Below are 23,574 nucleotides of genomic sequence, written 5' to 3'. Positions count from 1 at the left end.
AACGAAACAAGAAGAAGTCGGAAAGTGAGTGCAGGTGTCTGCAAACTCCAAGGAATCACAGGCAAGGAATCTCGGAAGTCTCAATCTCACTCTGTTAGTGGTGCAGGGTCAGATAGGGGGTGGATAATGCGGAGCGGTGTAGTGCCCCGGCACAGTGGATTTTGGGTGGGGAGGGGATAGGGAGAGGGGTTAGGGAAGGGGGGCTGGCACCAGGGCATGAATGATTGCATGTCGTTGAAGAGGGCTTAGAATTGCGATGAAGAGAGGGTGTGGAAGTGAGTCATTGTGGGGATATAGACATGGTAACCCATTCTGTGCGCTCCTACCTCTGGCCAGCCCTGAAAGACATAGTTCTAAAAAAACAACAAAAAAAAAACAATGAAAGAAGTCAATTTTAAAATATTTTTTTAACGTTTTTTTTTATTGTAACTATGGATGGAAACGGAAAGGCAGAAAAGGGTGTTGTGGAAATGTTGTTCAATGACTTTCTCATAATGTGGCAGACATGTACGATCAAATGGTGATGGGTCCACGACGTCAGCAAATCGATCCCAATGTTCCATTAACAAATGATGTGCTTAAATACACGTAACGTTACATATGCTTTCAGCAATAACGCTAAATTCACTATGGGCTGATTGAAGGCACTAAGAACCAACTAGTTCATACTGGTTGGTTCATAACCAGTTCATACCTACTACACATGGAAAGTCTGATTAACAATTGCTTTCAACAAACTATAAGAACAAAATCAAAACATTTAATCTTAAATAAAAATCTTCATAAAAAAATGCACATTGATTGCTACAGTAGCATACGATGAGTGTATAGAACCTTGCAGTTATGCAGGCAGGCTGCAGTGTGATAGGTTAGTTTGTCATGCTCTAAGGGTGGAGCCCTGGGCTGGTGATAAAAAGCAGGCTCATTTTACCCAGTGCCCTTGACTGATTGCAGCACGGTCACAGATACTGCAGACTTCACACTCTCTCTGTGTGTGTGTGTGCGCGCGTGTGTAAGAGAGAGAGAGACTGCATGCATTTATGTATGCGTGTCTATGCCTTTGCGTGTGGTCCTGCAAGTGTGTGAGCATATCTTTAAGCAGCCCACGTCTCTCTCAGACCTAGAGCCTGCTCACCGCAGGCTCACCTAGGGGAATAGGCCTGGACACGACATCTGTGGGCTTAGCGCTCCGGGGTTAAGTTTATCCTAGGAACAGATCTATGATCAGCTTTCCCTCCCCCAATCCTAACCTCAACCATTAGTGGGAAATGCTGAACTGACCCAAGATCAGTGCCTAAGGTCAACTTCACCTGATGCAGGATTGAGAGAAAGAGGAACCCAACCACACACTATTATCCCTCTCCAAACTCAAAGCAGCCTAGTACCTTACATGGTACCCTAGTAAAGAACTACATATATTGACTAGTACAAAATATGCAGCTGTTACTTTCAATATCCGATGCAAACGCTGGGTAAATATGGCTCTAAGGAAGGGAAACATGAGACATGATATTGGGGTCAATTCCATTTCAATAACGTCAATTCAGGAACTAAATTGTAATTGCAGTTTACTTGCCGAATTGAAATGGACTTGACCATACTCCTGCAGTTTAGTATTGTAAATATCAGACCTGAGTCAAATACATTGTCAGATACGTTTAAATAATGGAGATGTGCCCGGTACAATGAAACCTATAGAATGGGCCCAAAATGGCCAACTCTGCTCAGCCTTGCACGCAGTTGTGGATAAATCAAGCGCACCTACAATACTTCAGGGTAGGCCATCTGACTATTTGTCCCAGGTTTGGCAAACATATTGGTATGGTGCATTTCCCGCCCATTTCCACTGACCTGCGGACAAACTTGGAGGTGATCTTGCCGATGATGCCCGTGGAGGTGCCCCTGCGCGCCTGGGACAGAGCCCCCGTGTCGTGGGAGAGTGTGGGCGAGGCGGGCGGACCGTTGTAGGTGGCCGAGCGGCGGTCGCGAAGTTGGGCCCCGTGGAAGGTGGAGCGGCTGGAGGAGCCGCGGGGGAAGCGCGTGCGGTCAGGCGGCGTGGCGGCCGTGCTGCTGCTGATGCTGTGCGCCGACGGCGAGGCCGTGGGAGGGCTGCGGAGGGAGAGGGGAAGAATAGGTGCAGGGAAAGAGGAAGTAGAAAGAAGATATAGATAAGAAATATCACCTATTTCTTCCCTCACCTAATATCAAGGCATTAGTAGTAATAGAACATTAAACATTAAGTTCCATCTCTGACTTCTAGGAAATAGTATCGAAGGGCAATGAAAATACATGGACATCCTAACAAGTCATTTCTCACAGTTCCTCAACCCTCCATTGTCTTATACCCTTGCTCAACTCTAAATGTACCCCTACCTTTAGGCACTTCATTTGACCTATATACTAGGCGGTGTCAGAGGAAGGCCCAAAAAATGCTCAAAGACTCCAGTCACCCAAGTCATGGACTGTTCCCTCTGCTACTGCACGGCAAGTGGTAACGGAGCACCAAGTCTAGGACCATAAGGCTCCTTAACAGCTTCTCCCCCCCAAGCCATAAGACTGCTGAACAACTAAACTAATCAAATGGCCAACTGACTATTTACATTGACGCTCCCCCCTTTGGTTTCACACTGCTGCTACTCGCTGCTTATTACCTATGCATAGTCACTTTACAAATTACCTTGACTAACCTGTACCCCCGTACCTTGACTAGGTACCGGTACCCCCTGTATATAGCTTCATTGTTATGTAAATGTATTGTGTTACCTTGTGATTTTTTTACTTTAGTTTATTTAGTAAATATTTTCTTAACTCTATTTATTGAACTGCCATGTTGGTTAAGGGCTAGTAAGTAAGCATTTCCTGTCGTATTCGGCGTATGTGACAAATAAAATGCGATTTGATTTAGACCTGAATAAAAAATTTTATAGGGTAGGTATTAGTAATTCATATAACTTGGGCCCCTTCCTATTTGGGACTTGAGCACCTCTCACTCTCTCTAGCCCCCTAGCTCACCCCTTGTACTCCGCGTTGTCGTCTATGGGAGGCAGTGGGGACTTGATGGGGTGGCCCGACGCCGACATGGACTTGACATGACGCGGACGAGTGGAAGGGACAGCTGAGGCTGCCCCTGACGACGGCGAGGAGCCACTGGCCGAGCCTGACATCTCAGTCAGACTGAGAGAAAGACAGCGAGAGACCGAGAGCAGGACGGTAAGAGAAATAAGGCAAAAGAAAGGGGTAGAGAGGGGACAAGAAGGGTCACAGGAGGAAGAACACGAGGAAAGCGGGAGAGAGGGGTAGAGAGGGGGCAAGAAGGATCACAGGAGGAAGAACACGAGGAAAGCAGGAGAGAGGGGACAAGAAGGATCACAGGAGGAAGAACACGAGGAAAGCGGGAGAGAGGGGTAGAGAGGGGGCAAGAAGGATCACAGGAGGAAGAACACGAGGAAAGCAGGAGAGAGGGGACAAGAAGGATCACAGGAGGAAGAACACGAGGAAAGCAGGAGAGAGGGTTAGAGAGGGGGCAAGAAGGATCACAGGAGGAAGAACACGAGGAAAGCAGGAGAGAGGGGACAAGAAGGATCACAGGAGGAAGAACACGAGGAAAGCAGGAGAGAGGGGTAGAGTGGGGGCAAGAAGGATCACAGGAGGAAGAACACGAGGAAAGCGGGAGAGAGGGGTAGAGAGGGGACAAGAAGGATCACAGGAGGAAGAACACGAGGAAAGCAGGAGAGAGGGGTAGAGAGGGGACAAGAAGGATCACAGGAGGAAGAACACGAGGAAAGCAGGAGAGAGGGGACAAGAAGGATCACAGGAGGAAGAACACGAGGAAAGCAGGAGAGAGGGGTAGAGAGGGGGCAAGAAGGATCACAGGAGGAAGAACACGAGGAAAGCGGGAGAGAGGGGTAGAGTGGGGGCAAGAAGGATCACAGGAGGAAGAACACGAGGAAAGCGGGAGAGAGGGGTAGAGAGGGGACAAGAAGGATCACAGGAGGAAGAACACGAGGAAAGCAGGAGAGAGGGGTAGAGGGGGCAAGAACAGGGAGAAAGTCAGTTCTAGAGTCACACTCCAACGCCTACGTATTTAGGCAGGTAAACATTGTCAACAGCAATCAAAGCTGCAAACGTTATCAACAGCAATCATCCCCATCGCCCTCCTCACCTGCTGTCCTTGCCATTGGGAATGGCCGTGTAGTGATCTGTGCTCGACCGCTCACACACGTACGTGTTCCTCCTGGTCATAGCGTTGCTGTTCTATGGGTCACAGACACGCACACAGAAACACACAGCCTTTAATAACTTAATTCACAATGTAGACTATTTCTGTTCTGACCGTCCCACAAAATAAAAACCATAATGGAAGCTAAGCATCTAGTGACAAGTTATGACTAGTCTGATGGGTTCTAAATTACTTTGGGAATGACTAACTTTCCTGTACATTTTGGGATGGAAAACTACTTTGTGCCAGTCATCCCCTGCTTATTTGGAGGCAGAAACCGTAGCCCTCTGAATATTATAATACAGATCCTGCATAGCATTTTGACCCCCAAAAGGGCACTTTGATCTCTCACCCCTGAGGCAGTGGATGACTTCTTCCTCTCCTGTGCCACCAGCGGCGAGGTGGGCACGTCAGCCTTGGAAACGGCCGTGCCAAGCTTGTGGGCGGCATCGCCCTTGTCGCTCTCCACGCTGTTGGCCTGCGCCCGCTTGGTGTAGGACATAGACGGGGGGATAGAGGGCGCCACTGAGGAGCCACAGAGCAATGACAACAGTATGGACTTTATTTTTTTAACAAGGAAGTCCCCATTGTGGTTTCCGCAGAGTTAGGGCAAATATCATTTAACTTCAGTCAATGCAGAACATTTATATAATAATTAAACAGTTAAAACCACATTTGTGTGTTTTATTGACTGGCATCCACCTAAAATTCCTACTGGTGTTAAGTAATTAAACATTTCCATTGGATGTACTATATTAGGCCACATGTAAAGAAAGCTCTGCTTGCACGTGTTGCACACGGTTCAAGTGTAAAGGGAACTTCCTGAGGCTAATCAGTTCAACTTAAAGGGATATTTCAGGATTTTGGCAATGAAGCACTATCTACTTCCTCAGAGTCAGATGAACTTGTTCAGTTTGAAGGAAGTTGCCAACTACCATTAGCGCAATTGTTAACTACCGTTAGCACAATGACTGGAAGTCTATAGAGCCCCACAGTGGAGGTGTCATAATATCCATAACACCTAGTAGTCAAACAGGGAAATGATTCCAATCATTTCTCCACAATTCATTTTTATCATTGGGAATTTTAGAAACACTTAAAATACGGGTTGTGTTTCGTGTAGGCTAACCCTGGCGTGACGTTTTGATAACTATGTAAATTGCTCTCGGACAAGATGACTTAAATATTCCATTTACTGTCAGATTCAAAAATACTCATTAGCATCAAAGTAGACATCATGCAAGACTACAAATCCCTGCATGCCTCTGCACGTCATCTCTAGCTGACACCTTTGCTAGGAGTGTCCCCTTTGGTAGTGTCAATTTAAAACTTGCACAAGACATTTCACAGAATTGCCTATTTCAAGAAATGTAGCCAATTTATTCATTACTACATTTAGCTAACATAGTTAATCCACAGAATCTTACCTTTGCCTCGACTCATCAGTCTCATCCAGACCACCATGGCGTTTGTAGTTGTTTATGATAACCACATTAGCAGCTAATTAGAATGTCATTTTTGGGGGGTAAATACCGGCAAATATATTGATAAAAGCCACCTTGTCCTAGAGAGATTAACACGGTAATCAAAACATTATGCCAGGGTAAGCCTACACGAAACACAGTCCTTATTTTAAGTGTTTTTACAATCCACTATGGGATAGATAATGAAACCATTTCCTTGTTTGACCGCTAGGTTTTATGGTTATTGGTTTGTACTGCGGTACTCTATGGGAAAAGAGAGTATCGCAGTAGACAAGGGCTCTCCAACCCTGTTCCTGGAGAGCAACCCTCCTGTAGCTTTTTTTTAATCCAACCCCAGTTGTAATTTACCTGATTCAGCTCATCAACCACCTAATTACAGTGCTTTCAGAAAGTATTCATACCCCCTTGACCTATTCCACATCTTGTTGTGTTACAGCTTGTTACAGAATGTGTCTCCTTCCTGAGCGGTATGAAGGCTGCGTGGTCCCATGGTGTTTATACTTGAGTACTATTGTTTGTACAGATGAACATGGTACCTTCAGGTGTTTGGAAATTGCTCTCAAGGATGAACCACACTTTCTGAGGTCTTTGCTGATTTCTTTTTGATTTTCCCACGATGTCAAGCAAAGAGGCACTGTGTTTGAATGTAGGCCTTGAAATACATCCACAGGTACACCTCCAATTGATTCAAATGATGTCAATTAGCCTATCAGACACTTCTAAAGCCATGACAGAATTTTCTGGAATTTTCCAAGCTGTTTAAAGGCACAGTCAACTTAGTGTAGTGTAACTTCTGTCCCACTGGAATTGTGATATAATTGTTGGAAAAATGACTTGTGTCATGCACAAAGTAGATGTCCTAACCGACTTGCCAAAACTATAGTTTGTTAACAAGAAATTTGTGGAGTGGTTGAAAAACGAGTTAATGACTCCAACATAAGTGTATGTAAATTTCCGATTTCAACTGTATATCTATCCTACCCTGCCTTTCTAAGGTCTTCGAGTTAACAAACAGATCACCGACCATTTCTAATCCCACCGTACCTTCTCTGATATGCAATCTGGTTTCCGAGCTGGTCATGGGTGCACCTCAGCCACGCTCAAGGTCCTAAATGATATCATAACCTCCATTGATAAGAGACAATACTGTGCAGTATTCATAGACCTGGCCAAGGCTTTCGAATCTGTCAATCACCGTATTCTTCTCGGCACATTCAACAGCCTTGGTTTCTCAAATGACTGCCTCTCCTGGTTCACCAACTACTTCTCAGACAGAGTTCAGTGTGTCAAATCGGAGGGCCTGTTGTCTGGACCTCTGGCAGTCTCTATGGGGTACCACAGGGTTCAATTCTCGGGCCGACTCTTTTTTCTGTATACATCAATGTCGTCGCTCTTGCTGCTGATCCACCTCTAACGCAGACGACACCATTCTGTATACTTCTGGCCCTTCTTTGGACACTATGTTAACTAACCTCCCGACGAGCTTCAATGCCATACAACTCTCCTTCCGTGGCCTCCAACTGCTCTTAAATGGAGGTAAAATTAAATGCATGCTCTTCAACCGATCGCTGCCCACACCCGCCCGCCCAACTTGCATCACTACTCTGGGCGGTTCTGACTTAGAATATGTGGACAACTACAAATTCCAAGGTGTCTGGTTAGGCATCTCCAATCCAAAATTAAATCTAGAATCGGCTTCCTATTTCGCAACAAAGCATCCTTCACTCATGCTGCCAAACATAACCTCGTAAAACTGACCATCCTACCGATCCTCGACTTCGGCGATGTCATTTACAAAATAGCCTCCAACACTCTCCTCAGCAAATTGGATGCAGTCTATCACAGTGCCATCCATTTTGTCACCAATGCTCCATATACTACCCACCACTGCGACCTGTATGCTCTCGTTGGCTGGCCCTCGCTTCATATTTGTCGCCAAACCCACTGGCTCCAGGTCAGCTATAAGTCTCTGCTAGGTAAAGCCCCGCCTTATCTCAGCTCACTGGTCGTCATAGCAGCATCCACCCGTAGCACGCACTCCAGCAGGTATATATCACTGGTCACCCCCAAAGCCAATTCTTCTTTTGGCCGCCTTTCCTTCCAGTTCTCTGCTGCCAATGACTGGAACGAACTGCAAAAATCTCTAAAGCAGGAGATTATTATCTCTCTCACTAACTTCAAGCATCAGCTGTCAGAGCAGCTCACAGATCATTGCACCTGTGCATAGCCCATCTGTAAATAGCCCATCCAACTACCTCACCCCCATACTGTATTTATTTAGCTCCTTTGCACCCCAGTATCTCTACTTGCACATTCATCTTCTGCACATCTATCACTCCAGTGTTTAATTGCTAAATTGTAATTATTTTGCCACTATGGCCTATTTATTGCCTTACCTCATTTGCACACTGTATATAGACTTTTTTTTCTATTGTGCTATTGACTGTGCATTTGTTTATTCCATGTGTAACTCTGTTGATTGTTTGTGTCACACTGGTTTGCTTTATCTTGGCCAGGTCGCAGTTGTAAATGAGGTCGTAGCTGGAATTTGTTCTCAACTAGCCTACTTGGTTAAATAAAGGTGAAAAAAAAGAAAAGCTCTGTCAAGTTGGTTGTTGAGCTAGCCAGCCATTTTCAAGTCTTGCCATAGATTTTTCTAGCCGATTCAAGTCAAAACTGTAACTAGGCCACTCAGGAACCTTCAATGTCCGTCTTGGTCAGCAACTCCAGTGTATATTTGGCATTGTGTTTTAGGTTATTGTCCTGCTGAAAGGTGAATTTGTCTTCCAGCGTCTGGTGGAAAGCAGACTGAACCAGGTTTTCCTCTATGATTTTTCCTGTGCTTATCTCTATTCCTTTTTATCCTAAAAAACCCGATGCAGCCACCACCATGCTTGAAAGTATTAAGAATGGTACTCTCGTGTTTTCCCAAAACATAACACTTTGCATTGAGGACAAAGTTATATTCTTTGACACATTTCTTGCAGTTCTACTTTAGTGCCTTACTGCAAACCGGATGCATATTTTGGAATATTTTTATTCTGTTGAGGCTTCCTTCTTTTCACCCTGTCATTTAAGTTAGTATTGTGGAGTAACTACAATGTTGTTGATCCATGCTCAGTTTTCACCTATCATATCCTTTAAGCTCTGTAACTGTTTAAAAAAAGTCACCATTGACCTCATGGTGAAATCCCTGAGCGGTTTCCTTCCTCTCCGGCAATTGAGTTAGAAAGGACGCCTGTATTTTTGTAGTGACTGGGTGTATTGATACGCCATCCAAAGTGTAATTAATAACTTCACCAATGCCAGTGACACACAATTTAATTTCATAAATTTTAAATTCAGGCTGTAGCAACAAAATATGGAAAAGGTCCAGGGGTGTGAATACTTTCTGAAGGCACAGCAAGGCGAACTACATTAGGGTTGGAGTGAAAACCTACAGGACCGTAGCACTCCAGGAACATGGTTGGAGAGAGCCCTGCTGTAGACTTCCAGTCATTGTGCTTACGCTAGTTAGCATTGGCTCGCAAAACTAACTATAACTTTATACTGGACAGAGACATAAAAATGCCAAAATCCATAACTCTTTAAGCTACGATTAGCCAATATATTATAACTATATTTTCTTAAATAATGGTGATAAAACAAGTCTTGTGCAATGAGATTCAAGATGGTCAACAATGCCGTCCTTACCATGGTCGCTGAAGCGCCGCTGCTTCTGGTTGGCCGATATGCTGCGTGTGACCTTGGAGTGGGCAGGAGATTGGCTGGAACTGTTGTTGGCCTCGCTGCTGGGCCGTGACCTTTGACACAGGTTGCTATTGGACAGCGACTCGCTCCCCTCAAACTGCCCAATGAAAGGAGGAGGGGGGCATTTGAAAAAACAAAAGAGCCATTGCACACATTATAACATGGTGGTCATGTAGACTTAAAGGTAGACTGCAATATGACATCAGTGGGGCGAATTCCTGTTTATAGAAATCAACAAGAAAATTCTAACCTACCAAGACCGCCACTATTGGCTCTTCCCATGCTTCAAGGGAGGGCGTACATTGGGAAGAGGAAATAATGGCAGTCTTGGCGGATTAGAATTTTGTTGTTGTTGATGTCTGGTAAGCAGGAAGTTGCCCGCTGTGTATGATTATTTCAGCCTAAAGTATAGCTTTAAAACAGTTTAAACTATAATTTTGACCTTATGGACCGTCAGTCCTTGATCCATATCTCCTAATAAAAATTTGAGTGTGGTTGCCCCTTCCCTCAGCTTTATAGCAAACCAAGTGGTGGAGCTGCCGTTTTGTGGTTTTCAAATAAAGGAGTAAGTCTTTAATGTGCGTATCCATAGGATACACATGAATTGTTTGTTTGTGAAGTCTGTCATTATTATGGCTATAGCCCATGTCTCACCTCGGCTGGTTTCCTGCCCAAAAGGAGGTAAGTGGCCATGGTCTCATCGTACTTCTGTCCTGTTAACGCATCTGTGATGTCCTCTTTGGGGAAGCCCATAGTTATCATCAGTTCTGTAGGGAGAGAGGAGGGAACATAACACAATGAATGAATGGCATGAAAAGGGTAGTAATATAATGTAACACCTGAAGTTCCCTTAAGAATAATAACATTATTGTATTTTATCATATTGTGGCATGGAATTGATATTTTTCATAAAATATAGCGTGTTACAAAACAGCCCATAAGTGAGGAAGGGAGAGAATCCAATCAGACTTTTATGATATTGGGCGTGTGTGACTGACCTATCCGTTTGGTGTCGTTCCAGTCGGGTTCTGGTTCCTGATGGGGCTTCAGCTCCTCCTCCTCATGGCCCACGTTCATCCAGCGGTCTCTCATGATTTGCTGAGGGGCAGACAGACAGTTAGATGGACCAATGGACAAAGAGAGACAAAGATAGAGAGGACTAAACAGCTTCAGCATAGTGAAATACATGATACTTTGTACATCTGTATGCTCAAGTTGGATTTAGTAAGATGTAGAAAAAAAAAACTGAGCATCACATCAAAGTGTTCCAGCGTCTAGAAGCCATCTGATTAACATGTCATCTTTAGTTCCATGAAATCAAAGTGTAGACGTGAACTAGAGATTTCTATATCTACATGTCTGTATGAGCATGCACATGTGGTATGTGTTTGAGTCTATAAGCGTGTTTCCATGCATGTGTGCGTGACTGTACATTCGCGTATGTGTCAGTGTGTGTTGCTCGCACACTCTTACCTCCAGGCTGCTCCGTTTGCCAGGGTTGAGCACCAACAGTTTCTTCAGCAGGTTTTCACAGTCTGTAGACATGTAGAACGGAATACGATACTTCCCTCGCAGCACTCGCTCTCTCAGCTCCTATGGAGGGACATAGAGAGTAGAGGTTTTGGTTTAGTCTCTAGACATGTAGAAAGGAATACGATACTTCCCTCTTAGCATTCTCTCTCAGCTCCTACACAGGACAATTAACAATAACAGTGGATGAGACTTTTTGGCCAAAGGAAGAGAAAGACTACCACAACACTTTATTTGGCATGAAAATGTTAAATATGTAATTGGACCATGTCAAATAGTGTGGCCAAAAACAGTGTTTTGTTTTGCAGTACTGTATAAGGCCTACGTAACTTTAAGTGTGACAAAAAAACTTTCTAGCAATGAGAACTGTGGAACAACTGAAACAGCAGTATTTGACTACGGTAGCAACTGAAGGAGAATGATGTGTTCCACATCAGAAATAAGTGTCTCCACACACACCTCCCCTTGGGAGAATCAAAGGGCATAAAGGATGACCTCCAGACTATCGTCCATCTCGCTTTATCCTTACATCTGGTCCATACATCCATACCATGCCCCACCACACAATCAAGTATATTGGCCTATCAAAAAAAAAAAAAAAAAAAAAAAGGGAGAATAGGCATTGGTCGGAAGCCGAAAAAGGAAATTCACATGAGCACCACAATGCCTATTCCATCCATGCTATACCAAGGTTTTCTAGCACACAGCTTTGACCTACTACAGTAGCTATGTGTAGGCAGGTTGCTTCGGATTCATACGTCCTCAAACAGCCTGATTCATAGTCTTAGAGGAGGTGCTTTCACAATACCGTAATTTATAACGCAAAAACACAGTGTGGTGAAGAAAGTAAAAGTGCAATATGTGCCATGTAAAAAAGCTCAAGTTTAAGTTCCTTGCTCATAACATATGAAAGCTGGTGGTTCAATATTCCCAGTTAAGAAGTTTTAGGTTGTAGTTATTATAGGAATTATGACGCGTTGACTATTTTTCTCTATACCATTTGTATTTCATATACCTTTGACAATTGGATGTTCTTATAGGCACTTTAGTATTGCCAGCCTAACCTCGGGAGTTGAGGCTTGAAGTAATAAACAGCACTGCGTTTCAAGCATTGCGAAGAGCTGCTGGCAAACGCAGGAAAGTGCTGTTTGAATGAATGCTTACAAGCCTGCTGCTGCCTACTACCGCTCAGTCAGACTGCTCTATCAAATCATAGACTTAATTATAACATAATAACATGCAGAAACACAAGCATTTGGTCATTAATATGGTCAAATCCGGAAACTATAATTTCGAAAACAAAACGTTTATTCTTTCAGTGAAATACGGAACAGTTCCGTATTTTATCTAACGGATGGCAACCCTAAGTCTATATTGCGGTTACATTGCACATCCTTCAATGTTATGTCATAATTATGTATAATTCTGGCAAATTAATTACCGTCTTTGTTAGGAAGAAACACAGGTTGCAACAAGCCAGGCGGCCCAAACGGTTGCATATACCCGGACTCAGCTTGCACTGACACAATTTCCCTAGTTAATATTGCCTGCCAACATGCTTTTATTTGACCAAATTATGCAGGTTAAAAAATATATAATTCTATGTATTGACTTTAAGAAAGGCATTGATGTTTATGGTTAGGTACATTTGTGCAACGAATGTGCTTTTATTGCGAATATGCTTTTGTTAAATCATGAGGCGGAAGGTAACCTAGTGGTTAGAGCGTTGGACTAGTAACCGAAAGGTTGCAAGATCGAATTCCGGAGCTGACAAGGTAAAAAATCTGTCATTCTGCCCCTGAACAAGGCAGTTAACCCACTGTTCCTAGGCCGTCATTGAAAATAAGAATGTGTTCTTAACTGACTTGCCTAGTTAAATAAAAGGTAAAAACAAAAGTAATAATTTATATAGATTTTTTAAAATCACCCGTTTGGCGAAGTTGAATTAGGCTGTGAATTGATGATAATTTAACAGGCACCGCATTGATTATATGCAACGCAGGACAAGCTAGTTAACCTAGTAATATCATCAATCATGTGTAGTTAACGTGATTATGTGAAGATTGATTGTTTTTCATAAGATAAGTTTAATGCTAGCTAGCAACATACTCATTGCAGCCACAAGGTCCTTCTGACGCTGCACTCGCGTAACAGGTGATCAGCCTGCCACACAGTTTCCTCATGGATTGCAATGTAAATCGGCCATAATCGGCGTCCAAAATGGTTGATTACCAATTATTATGAAAACTTGAAATCAGCCCTAATTAATCGTTCGACCTGTAATTCAAATTGCCATTGATAAAATGCAATTGTGTTTGTTGTCCGTAGCTTATGCCTGCCCATACCATAACCCCACCATGGGGCACACTGTTCACAATGATGATGTCAGTAAACCGCTCAACAACATGACGCCATACACGGTCTGCGTTTGTGAGGCCAGTTGGATGTACTGCCAAATTCCCTAAAAGAACGTTAGAGGTGGCTTATGATAGAGAAATTAACATTAAAGTGTCTGGTAAGTGCTCTGGTGGACATTCCTGCAGTCAGCATGCCAATTGCACACTCCCTCAACAGTTGAGACATATTTTGGTATTGTGTTGTGTGATAAAACTATACATTTTAAAGTGGTATTTTATTGTCCCCAGCGAAAGCTGCACCTGTGTAATGATCATGCTGTTTAATCAGCTTCTTGAAATGATGCTGTGCGTTGTATTTAATGTATTAATTGATAAGATCCCAGCTCAATTCTACTGATCATTGCTCAAAGCAAATTGGCAAGAGCAACAAACAACGACTGAAGCAAATATTTACTATGCGACTACACAATGTAGCTGGCTAGATGGCTACAGGAGCGTGAAATATGGATGGGCTGTTCTCAATGTGTTGGGAGCGGCCTGTCAAAACTAAACTAAAAAACGGTCAACATATCTCCTCCGGGAGGCAAACCAAAAACGTTCTGATCCACAAGCGCTAAATTTAACCATTACACTTTGAATTCTGTTCTTAACACATTGACTTAAACAGAGCATTTAAATGTCTGGAAGCGTTCATTCCAAAACTATTTTATTCATTCTCACAATAGTGATTGCACATTTATTTCTCTTGCTTGGATAAATACAAGTCTAAAACAGTGGATTTGTTGAAAACAGACTCATTTAATCAGGTAAAGACTAATTTCCTTTTTATTTTGACTGAATGCTGCTGCAGGCTGCAACCTGATCTAATAGCATTTCATATTATTCTGTACATAAATCCGAGACACTCCATTTAGTAAGTTGTGTTTATATGGTATGTATTATTATTTTAAGGAGGTGGATAAGCTTTAATATTGCAAATACATTGTGGCTTCTATCAATGTAATTGTCTACATCATTTCCAATCCCCCAAATATTTATATAATTACACACACACACACACCCCCACAAAATGTTTGGACACCTACTCATTCGAGGGCTTTTCTTAATTTTTACATTGTAGAATAATAGTGAAGATATCAAAACTATGAAATAAAACATATGGAATCATGTAGTAACCAAAAAGTGTTAAACAAATAATTTGAGGATCTTCTTCAAAATAGCCACCCTTTGCCTTGAAAGCTTTGCACACTCTTGGCATTCTCTCAACCAGCTTCATAAGGTAGTCATCTGGATGGAATGCATTTGAATTAACAGGTGTGCCTTGTTAAAAGTTAATTTGTGGAATTTCTTTCCTTCTTGTGTTTGAGCCAATCAGTTGTGTTGTGACATGGTAGGGGTGGTACACAGAAGAAAGCTTTAAGTCCATATTATGGCAAGAACAGCTCAAATAAGCAAAGAGAAACGACAGTCCATCATTACTTTAAGACATGAAGGTCAGTCAATCCAGAACATTTCAAGAACTTTTAAAGTTTCAAGTGCAGTCGCAAAAACCACCAAGCGCTATGACGAAACTGGCTCTCATGAGGACAGACACAGGAAAGGAAGATCCAGAGTTACCTCTGCTGCAGAGGATAAGTTCATTAGAGTTAACTGCCTCAATTACAGCCCACATAAATGTTTCACTGAGTTCAAAGAACAGACACATGAACATCAACTGTTCAGAGGAGACTGCGTGAATCAGGCCTTCATGGTCAAATTGTTGCAAAGAAACCTCTACTAAAGGACACCAATAAGAAGAGACTTGCTTGAGTCAAGAAACATAAGCAATGGACATTAGACTGGTGGAAATCTGACCTTTGGTCTGATGAGTCCAAATTTGTGATTTTTGGGTCCCAACCACCGTATCTTTGTGAGACGCAGAGTAGCGGAATGGATGCTCTCCGCATGTGTGGTTCCCACCGTGAAGCATGGAGGAGGTGGTGTGATGGTGCTTTGCTGGGGACACTGGTTGGTGAATAAGGCCCACTTAACCAGTATGGCTACAACAGCATTGTGCAGTAATACCCAATCCCATCTGGTTTACGCTTAGTGGCACTTTTTTTTCTTCTCGCTCTTCAACAGGGCAATGACCAAACACACCTTCAGGCTGTTTAAGGGTTATTTGACCAAGAAGGAGAGTGATGGAGTACTGCATCAGATGACTTGGCCTCTACAATCACCCAACCTAAACCCAATTGAGATGGTTTGGACCGCAGAGTGAAGGAAAAGCAGTCAACAAGTACTCAATATATGTGGGAACGCCAAGATTGTTGGAAAGCATTCCAGGTGAAGCTGGTTTGGACATTGTCCTGTTGCAAAAAACACATGATAGTCACACTAAGCTCAAACCAGATGTGATGGGGTATCGTTACAGAATACTGTGGTAGAATGTGATAGAATGCTGTGCTGGTTAAATGTGCCTTGAATGTTTAAATAAGTCACAGACAGTGTCACCAGCAAAGCACCCCCACACCACCTGTTTTACGGTGGGAAATACACATGCGGAGATCATCCGTTGAGCCACACTGGGTCTCACAAAGACACTGCGGTTGGAACAAATTTCCACGGGTCTAATGTCCATTGCTCGTGTTTCTTGGACCAAGCAAGTCTCTTCTTATTGGTGTCGTTAAGTAGTTGTTTCTTTGCAGCAATTCTACCATGAAGGCCTGATTCACACATTCTCCTCTGAATAGTTGATGTTGAGCTGCGTCTGTTACTTGAACTCAGTGAAGCATTTATTTGGGCTGAAATTTCTGAGGCTGGTAACTAATTAACTTATTCTCTGCAGCAGAGGTAACTCCGAGTCTTCCTTTCCTGTGGCGGTCCTCATGAGAGCCAGTTTCATTATAGCGCTTGATGGGTTTTGCGACTGCACTTGAAGAAACTGTCAGAGTTCTTGAAATGTTCCGGATTGACTGACCTTCATGTCTTAAAGTAATGATGGACTGTAGTTTCTCAAGCGCATTAAGTAGAATAATTCCACAAATTAATTTTTAATTGAAAGGCATTCCAGGTGACTACCTCATGAAGCTGGTTGAGGGAAATCCAAGAGTGTGCAAAGCTATCATCATGGAAAAGTTGGCTATTTGAAGAATCTCAAATATAAAATATATTTAGATTTAACAATTTTTTGGTTAATACATTATTCCATATGTGTTATTTCATAGTTTTGATGTCTTCACTATTATTCAAAATATAGAAAATAGTAAAAATAAAGAAAAACCCTTGAATGAGTAGGTGTTCTAAAATGTTTGACCGTTAGTGTAGTCAATACAACAATTTGTTCAGCACTTTTGAAAAAGAATTCAGAACATGGGCCATCCTCACAATATTCTCCCTGTACACCATGTCAGAACCATAGGATAAATAAAGGGGGCATATAAGCACACACTAGTCTTACAATATTCGATGATGACATTTCTCTAAAACAGGCTACAGGCTACATGTGTACCACCAAGTCAGAACAGTAGGCTAAATTATGAGGGGGAAAGGTACCAAATTATTAGGATGAGGCACATGGGCTACTAACAGCTTACCACACAACATACATGTAGTATTACTTTCTTATGTACACTGTTGCTATCTCCCTGGCATATTACAGAGAAACTTGTTTCTCATGGTTGGAGTCCTTTAGGTTCCCTTTTGGCAAACTCCAAGTGGGCTGTCATGTGCCTTCTACTGAGGAGAGGCTTCCGTCTGGCCACTCTACCATAAAGGCCTTATTGGTGTAGTGCTGCAGAGATGGTTGTCGTTCTGGAAGGTTCTCCCATCTCCACAGAGGAACTCTTGAGCTTTGTCAATGATCATCGGGCTCATGGTCTCCTCCCTGACCAAGGCTCTTCTCTCCCAATTGCTCAGTTTTGCTGGGCGGGTAGCTCTAGGAAGAGTCATGGTGGTTCCAAACTTCTTTCATTTAAGAATGATTGAGGCCATTGTGTTCTTGGGGACCTTTCCTGCTGCAAACATTTCTTGGTACCCTTCCCCAGATCTGTGTCTCGACACAATCCTGCCTTGAAGCTCTACAGACAAGCTAACATGCTAAGTAGTTGAAAAGTAGCTAAAAAGTAGTAAGTAGTAGTAAAGTTGGTAATTAGCTAAAATGCTAAAGTTGTCCATGGTGAGATTTGAACACTCAACTTTTGGGTTGCTAGACATTCACGTTATATGCCTATCCTTCCACCCCAGCAAACCATCCTTGTTTTTGCCATAACTGAGAATTAGTTATTGTCAAATTGTCATATTTCTGAAGTAAAGCTCTATTTTTGATGTATATGGGATGTTATGGCTCGTTTTTGAGAAACTTACACTATTCGCGATTCACTTCCCAATTTCTCATTGTGCAGTATCAGGGCTAGAGGTTGACCGATTAATCAGAATGGCCGATTAATTAGGGCCAATTTCAAGTTTTTTTTTTTTTTTTACAACTTTATTCAATCTTTATTTAACTAGGTAAGTCAGTTAAGAACACATTCTTATTTTCAATGACGGCCTAGGAACAGAGGGTTAACTGCCTTGTTCAGGGGAAGAACAACAGATTTGTACCTCGTCAGCTCAGGGATTCAATCTTGCAACCTTACGGTTAACTAGTCCAACGCTCTAACCACCTCCCTTCACGAGGAGCCCGATTGTTACGCGAATGCAGTAAGAAGCCAAGGTAAGTTGCTAGTTAGCATTAAACTTAATCAATCATAATCACTAGTTATAACTACACATGGTTGATGACATTACTAGTTTATCTAGCATGTCCTGCGTTGCATATAATCGATGCAGTGCGCATTCGCGAAAAAGGACTGTCGTTGCTCCAACGTGTATCTAACCATAAACATCAATGCCTTTCTTAAAATCAATACAGAGAAGTATATATATATACTATATATATATAGATTTTAAGAAAGGCATTGATGTTTATGGTTAGATACACGTTGGAGCAACGACAGTCCTTTTTCGCGAATGTGCACTGCATCGATTATATGCAACGCAGGACATGCTAGATAAACTAGTAATGTCATCAACCATGTGTATATATATAGGTAAAATAAATCCAGGTTAGCAGGCAATATTAACCAGGTGAAATTGTGTCACTTCTCTTGCGTTCATTGCACGCAGAGTCAGGGTATATGCAAGTTTGGGCCACCTGGCTCATTGCGAACTAATTTGTCCGAATTTTACGGAATTATGACATAACATTGAAGGTTGTGAAATGTAACAAGAATATTTAGACTGATGGATGCCACCCGTTAGATAAAATACAGAACGGTTCCGTATTTCACTGAAAGAATAAATGTTTTGTTTTCGAGATGATAGTTTCCGGATTCGACCATATTAATGACCTAAGGCTTGTATTTCTGTGTGTTATTATGTTATAATTAAGTCTATGATTTGATAGAGCAGTCTGACTGAGCGATGGTGGGCACCAGCAGGCTCATAAGCATTCATTAAAACAGCACTTTCGTGCGTTTTGCCAGCAGCTCTGCTGTTTATGAATTCAAGCCTATCAACTCCTGAGATTAGGCTGGTGTAACGATATGATGTGAAATGGCTAACTAGTTAGCGGGGTGCGCGCTAATAGCGTTTCAAACATCACTCGCTCTGAGACTTGGAGTAGTTGTTCCCCTTGCTCTGCATGGGTAACGCCGCTTCGAGGGTGGCTGTTGTCGATGTGTTCCTAGTTCGAGCCCAGGTAGGAGTGAGGAGAGGGACGGAAGCTATACTGTTACACTGGCAATACTAAAGTGCCTATAAGAACATCCAATAGTCAAAGGTATATGAAATACAAATGGTATAGAGAGAAATAGTCCTATAATTCCTATAATAACTACAACCTAAAACTTCTTACTTGGTAATATTGAAGACTCATGTTAAAAGGAACCACCAGCTTTCATATGTTCTCATGTTCTGAGCAAGGAACTTAAACGTTAGCTTTTTTACATGGCACATATTGCACTTTTACATTCTTCTCCAACACTTTGTTTTTGCATTATTTAAACCAAATTGAACATGTTTCATTATTTATTTGAGGCTAAATTGATTTTATTGATGTATTATATTAAGTTAAAATAAGTGTTCATTCAGTATTGTTGTAATTGTCATTATTATAAATACATTCTAAAAATTGGCCGATTAATCGGTATCGGCTTTTTTGTGTCCTTCAAATAATCGGTATCAGTGTTGAAAAATCATAATCGGTAGACCCCTAATCAGGGCATGCATGTCCTTTTAGAAACAGACATGCTCTCAGTATTGTAACGACCCTGGGGTTTATAAACGTGCGCACTAGAAGGTCGAGGGTTCAAGACCTGCTCCCTGCAGTTTCATTACAGTATAGTGATACAGGTCTTTAGATGTTGTACATGAAATTGTATCATTCCGAACTTTATCTGCAACGTTATAATCAATTTTGTGCGACTCGAGATGTTTCTTCTACCAGCTGTGCTGCCCACAGGACACGCTTGGCCTGAAATATCTACATAAATATACTGAGAGCGTGTCACAGTGAAATGCTTACTCACAAGCCCTTAACCAACAATGCCGTTTTAAAGAAAATGTATTTTTTGAGCTTTTGTTCATCGTTGTGTACCGATTAATGCTCAACAAGCAATGAGGAAGTGAATTGCGGCTGAGGTAAATTTCTCAAAAACATTCCAAATCACAAACCAACACAAAGTGTCCGGACCCTTCTATAAACATGCCACTTACACCAAAAATAGAGATTAACTTCAGAAATAGGAAAATTGTGTTTTTTGTAAGCATAACAAATGTAACATACCATACTAATTTCAGTGTCCTTGATTTACATTTAGTATGTTGCTTCTAATCTATGAGACTAAACTGGCACACAGTCATGTAATCAAGCAATGATTCTGATGTTGTTATTTTAACCTGGTGCAGTGTGTGGAGCCCCGACTATGTATGGCGATTTCGGATTTTGTGTACACACTGAAAAGTAATTTGACACTGTTGATCAGTCAGCACTCATTTGGGTTATAAATGTAAAGACGCCAGGAGAGGGAGTTTATGCCAGAGCTGGAATTTATTCAACACGTGTTTGAAACAGCGATGCTGTTAACCATCAGTTGCACTTTCCAAGGCTATCTGTACATTTGCGTATGCGGTTCAACATAGCTAATTTACTGTTTCTTAACAAAGCAATTTGTTTTCTCTGTTATGGTTTGTGTTGTGGTCTTGGTTGTTCTTAGTCGAGGAAATGTAGCGTAGCTAACTGCAGTGTTTGTCATGTCTGAAATCTGGCTACCTCGTCTTAACGTTACCGTAGCTCGGTCTGTACAATGCAAATGAAAGTGATTAGCTTGGCGGTTTCCCAAAGTAACATTAACCAACCACTTATATTTTGCGTAAGAAAGTATGATATATTGTGGTGAATGATCTGGCCATCAACGTTAGCCAACGTTAGTCTTCGGGTGGCTTAAGTTACTTAGCTAGTTAAAGTTAAATTGGCTTTCATAGCAGCCAAGGACGTTCGCTAGTTTATTTGAGCAATTTTTTTGTGCTCCGATTAAACGCAAGAGTCTAGGTCAGCAGTTAACACATGATGACTTTCTTATGTGAAAAACCTTACTTGGCTAAAGCCAGCGTTAGCTCTCGTCTAACATTACATTGCGAGCTACCTACCTAGCTAATCAAAGCTACATTCATTGGCCAGCTACCTTTATTTGCCTGTCCATTAGCTAGCTAGCTTTCAGCTGACAAGTGTAGGCTGGCTTCAGAGGCTAGCTGCGGGACTTTGTACAAGCAAGCTAATGTTTGCTAGTTAGCTTCCTAGCTAACCAAAATATCTGCTTGCATTTATGAATTAACCTCAGCTTGAATACCACCATATAGCTAGCTATATACAGTAGCCTAGGTTTGTTCGCATACACTTATGACTGGCAGCATGGTGCAAGTAGCTGAGTTGTTGCCGAGCAACCGAGCCAGCGAACTCGGCATTTGGGCAAAAAACAAATATGTTAACATTGTCAGAAATGCTACAAAAGGGTAGCACATCGTTGTTTCTTAAAGGACGGGTCACTTTATGGATGCTATTTATTATTATTATTATTTTTCACCTTTATTTAACCAGGTAGGCTAGTTGAGAACCAGTTCTCATTTGCAACTGCGACCTGGCCAAGATAAAGCATAGCAGTGTGAACAGACAACACAGAGTTACACATGGAGTAAACAATTAACAAGTCGATAACACAGTAGGAAAAAAAAGGGGGGGGGGGGGTCTATATACAATGTGTGCAAAAGGCATGAGGTAGGCGAATAATGAAAATTTTGCAGATTAACACTGGAGTGATAAATGATCAGATGGTCATGTACAGGTAGAGATATTGGTGTACAAAAGAGCAGAAAAGTAAATAAATAAAAACAGTATGGGGATGAGGTAGGTGAAAATGGATGGGCTATTTACCAATAGACTATGTACAGCTGCAGCGATCGGTTAGCTGCTCGGATAGCTGATGTTTGAAGTTGGTGAGGGAGATAAGTCTCCAACTTCAGCGATTTTTGCAATTCGTTAGTCTCATTTTAATCTGACGTCCAGAATTTTAGCTAGGTAGACACAACAAATACTCCTATAACTCAATTGCTAATGACCCTGTTAAAAAAATGCTCATGACGAAAAAGGCGCGGAGTGTGTTGTGTACCTCCAATAAAGTCGATTTGTGAATTTTTATCGAGATTGGTGTCATATTGGAATTTAACACTGAGCTTCAACCAATACCTATAACATTATGACCCATAGGTTCCATACAGAATATCCCCCAAAATCCACACACACAACCACCCCCCACCATACACACCTTTAGATTCTGTCCATCAAAGGGCAGTGAGCCGCTGACAAGTGTGTACAGTATGACCCCCAGGCTCCAGACGTCCACCTCGGGCCCGTCATACTTCTTCCCCTGGAACAGCTCTGGGGCAGCGTAGGGCGGGGAGCCGCAAAACGTGTCCAGCTTACTGCCTAGGGTAAACTCGTTGCTAAAGCCGAAGTCTGCAATCTTGATGTTCATGTCTGCGTCCAGGAGTAGGTTCTCAGCCTGATTTGAGATTGGAAGAGGGGGGTGAGTATCTGTATACGAGAGACACAGCAGACAGAAAGACGGATATACAGTGATCGAGAGAGAAAGAGTCTGAGTGTCTGTCTCTCAATCTGTATCGATCAATGTCTACTCAGACACACTCAGACAGTGAGTCACTGTGTGTGTGAGATCCTTGATGGCGTAAAGTTCCAATGCTACAGCAGCATGTATGGTATTGGTTTTCACCTTCAGATCCCTGTGGACGATCCTCTTCTGATGGCAATACTGCACTGCAGAGACAATCTGAAAGAGAAAATTCTGTTGGAGGGGGACCATTTTTTCCCAATCCATTCCTAGGGGTCTCTCAGTCTGTACATTTCTACCCCAGCATTAACACACTTGATTTAACTAAATCAACAAATTACCGAGCTAAGCTAACAAATCTCAATGGTAGATTTAGCCGCTACGCAATCGCTCTACTGACGGCTAATGAATCTCTACAGCTAGTCAACATTAGCCGCTAAGCTATGCTACGCTACAAATGAATTAGTCCCCATTCCTAGCAGAGGTTGGATTGCATTAGCCTCCTTGCAATAAGGCTAATCAAATATCTCATCAGTCAGAGATAGGGTACTCTGTTTGAATGCTACATAGATAAGTCATCCTTCCTCCCTCGAGGTATGCTAACGCTACATCAATTCTGACAAGACTGGATAGGACAACACATATTTGCCAGGGCTGAATTCATAAAGTATGTCCAGAGTAGGAATGCTGACCTAGGATCCGGTCCCCTCGGTCCATCTTATCTCATAACGATCCAAAAAAGCAGATCCTTGATCAGCAGTCCTATTCTGAGACACATAATATGGGAACTGATCTGTTAGCTTAGGTGAGCAGATTTTAGCTGCGCAAAAAATGGATTACCCCTCTACAGTTCTTAATCGTAGCCTATCACCCAAGTTTGGTAGCTATGCTGTTGGAGGCACGGTCGTTCATGCGGTGGTTACAATATAGGTTATCACTGATAAATATTAACATAAAAAGGTAAACGAGTTGGCTACAGTGAAAGACAGCATTTTTACATGCAAATCTGATTGGATACAGTGTTTGATTATTTAAATATCAGACTCATTTTAACTTCTGGGTTGCTTTTTTCTTTGAGGGCTAATCGGGGA

General features: G+C 42.2%; 1 protein-coding gene across 3 annotated transcripts in view; it reads right to left on the bottom strand.

Moving 5' to 3' along the window:
- The window catches only part of LOC115103968 (serine/threonine-protein kinase MARK1-like), an 86,793-nt gene that overhangs the window by 3,489 nt on the left and 59,730 nt on the right, over positions 1-23,574 (bottom strand). For 2 of the 3 annotated variants that reach the window (XM_029625046.2, XM_029625047.2), the window contains exons 7-16: positions 22,646-22,702; positions 22,181-22,417; positions 10,927-11,046; positions 10,452-10,551; positions 10,108-10,220; positions 9,397-9,550; positions 4,572-4,744; positions 4,163-4,254; positions 3,013-3,174; positions 1,852-2,109 (exon numbers count right to left, since the gene is read on the bottom strand). In XM_029625046.2, the coding sequence (XP_029480906.1) occupies positions 1,852-2,109; positions 3,013-3,174; positions 4,163-4,254; positions 4,572-4,744; positions 9,397-9,550; positions 10,108-10,220; positions 10,452-10,551; positions 10,927-11,046; positions 22,181-22,417; positions 22,646-22,702 (1,466 nt within the window). Of the gene's footprint in view, positions 1-326; positions 354-1,851; positions 2,110-3,012; positions 3,175-4,162; positions 4,255-4,571; positions 4,745-9,396; positions 9,551-10,107; positions 10,221-10,451; positions 10,552-10,926; positions 11,047-22,180; positions 22,418-22,645; positions 22,703-23,574 lie in introns of all 3 variants that reach the window. The other variant, XM_065006379.1, reaches the window with a different exon arrangement.

The sequence above is a fragment of the Oncorhynchus nerka genome, linkage group LG21 (assembly GCF_034236695.1).
Source record: "Oncorhynchus nerka isolate Pitt River linkage group LG21, Oner_Uvic_2.0, whole genome shotgun sequence".
Taxonomy (NCBI): Eukaryota; Metazoa; Chordata; class Actinopteri; order Salmoniformes; family Salmonidae; genus Oncorhynchus; species Oncorhynchus nerka.
This window is presented reverse-complemented; position numbering and strand designations above follow the sequence as displayed.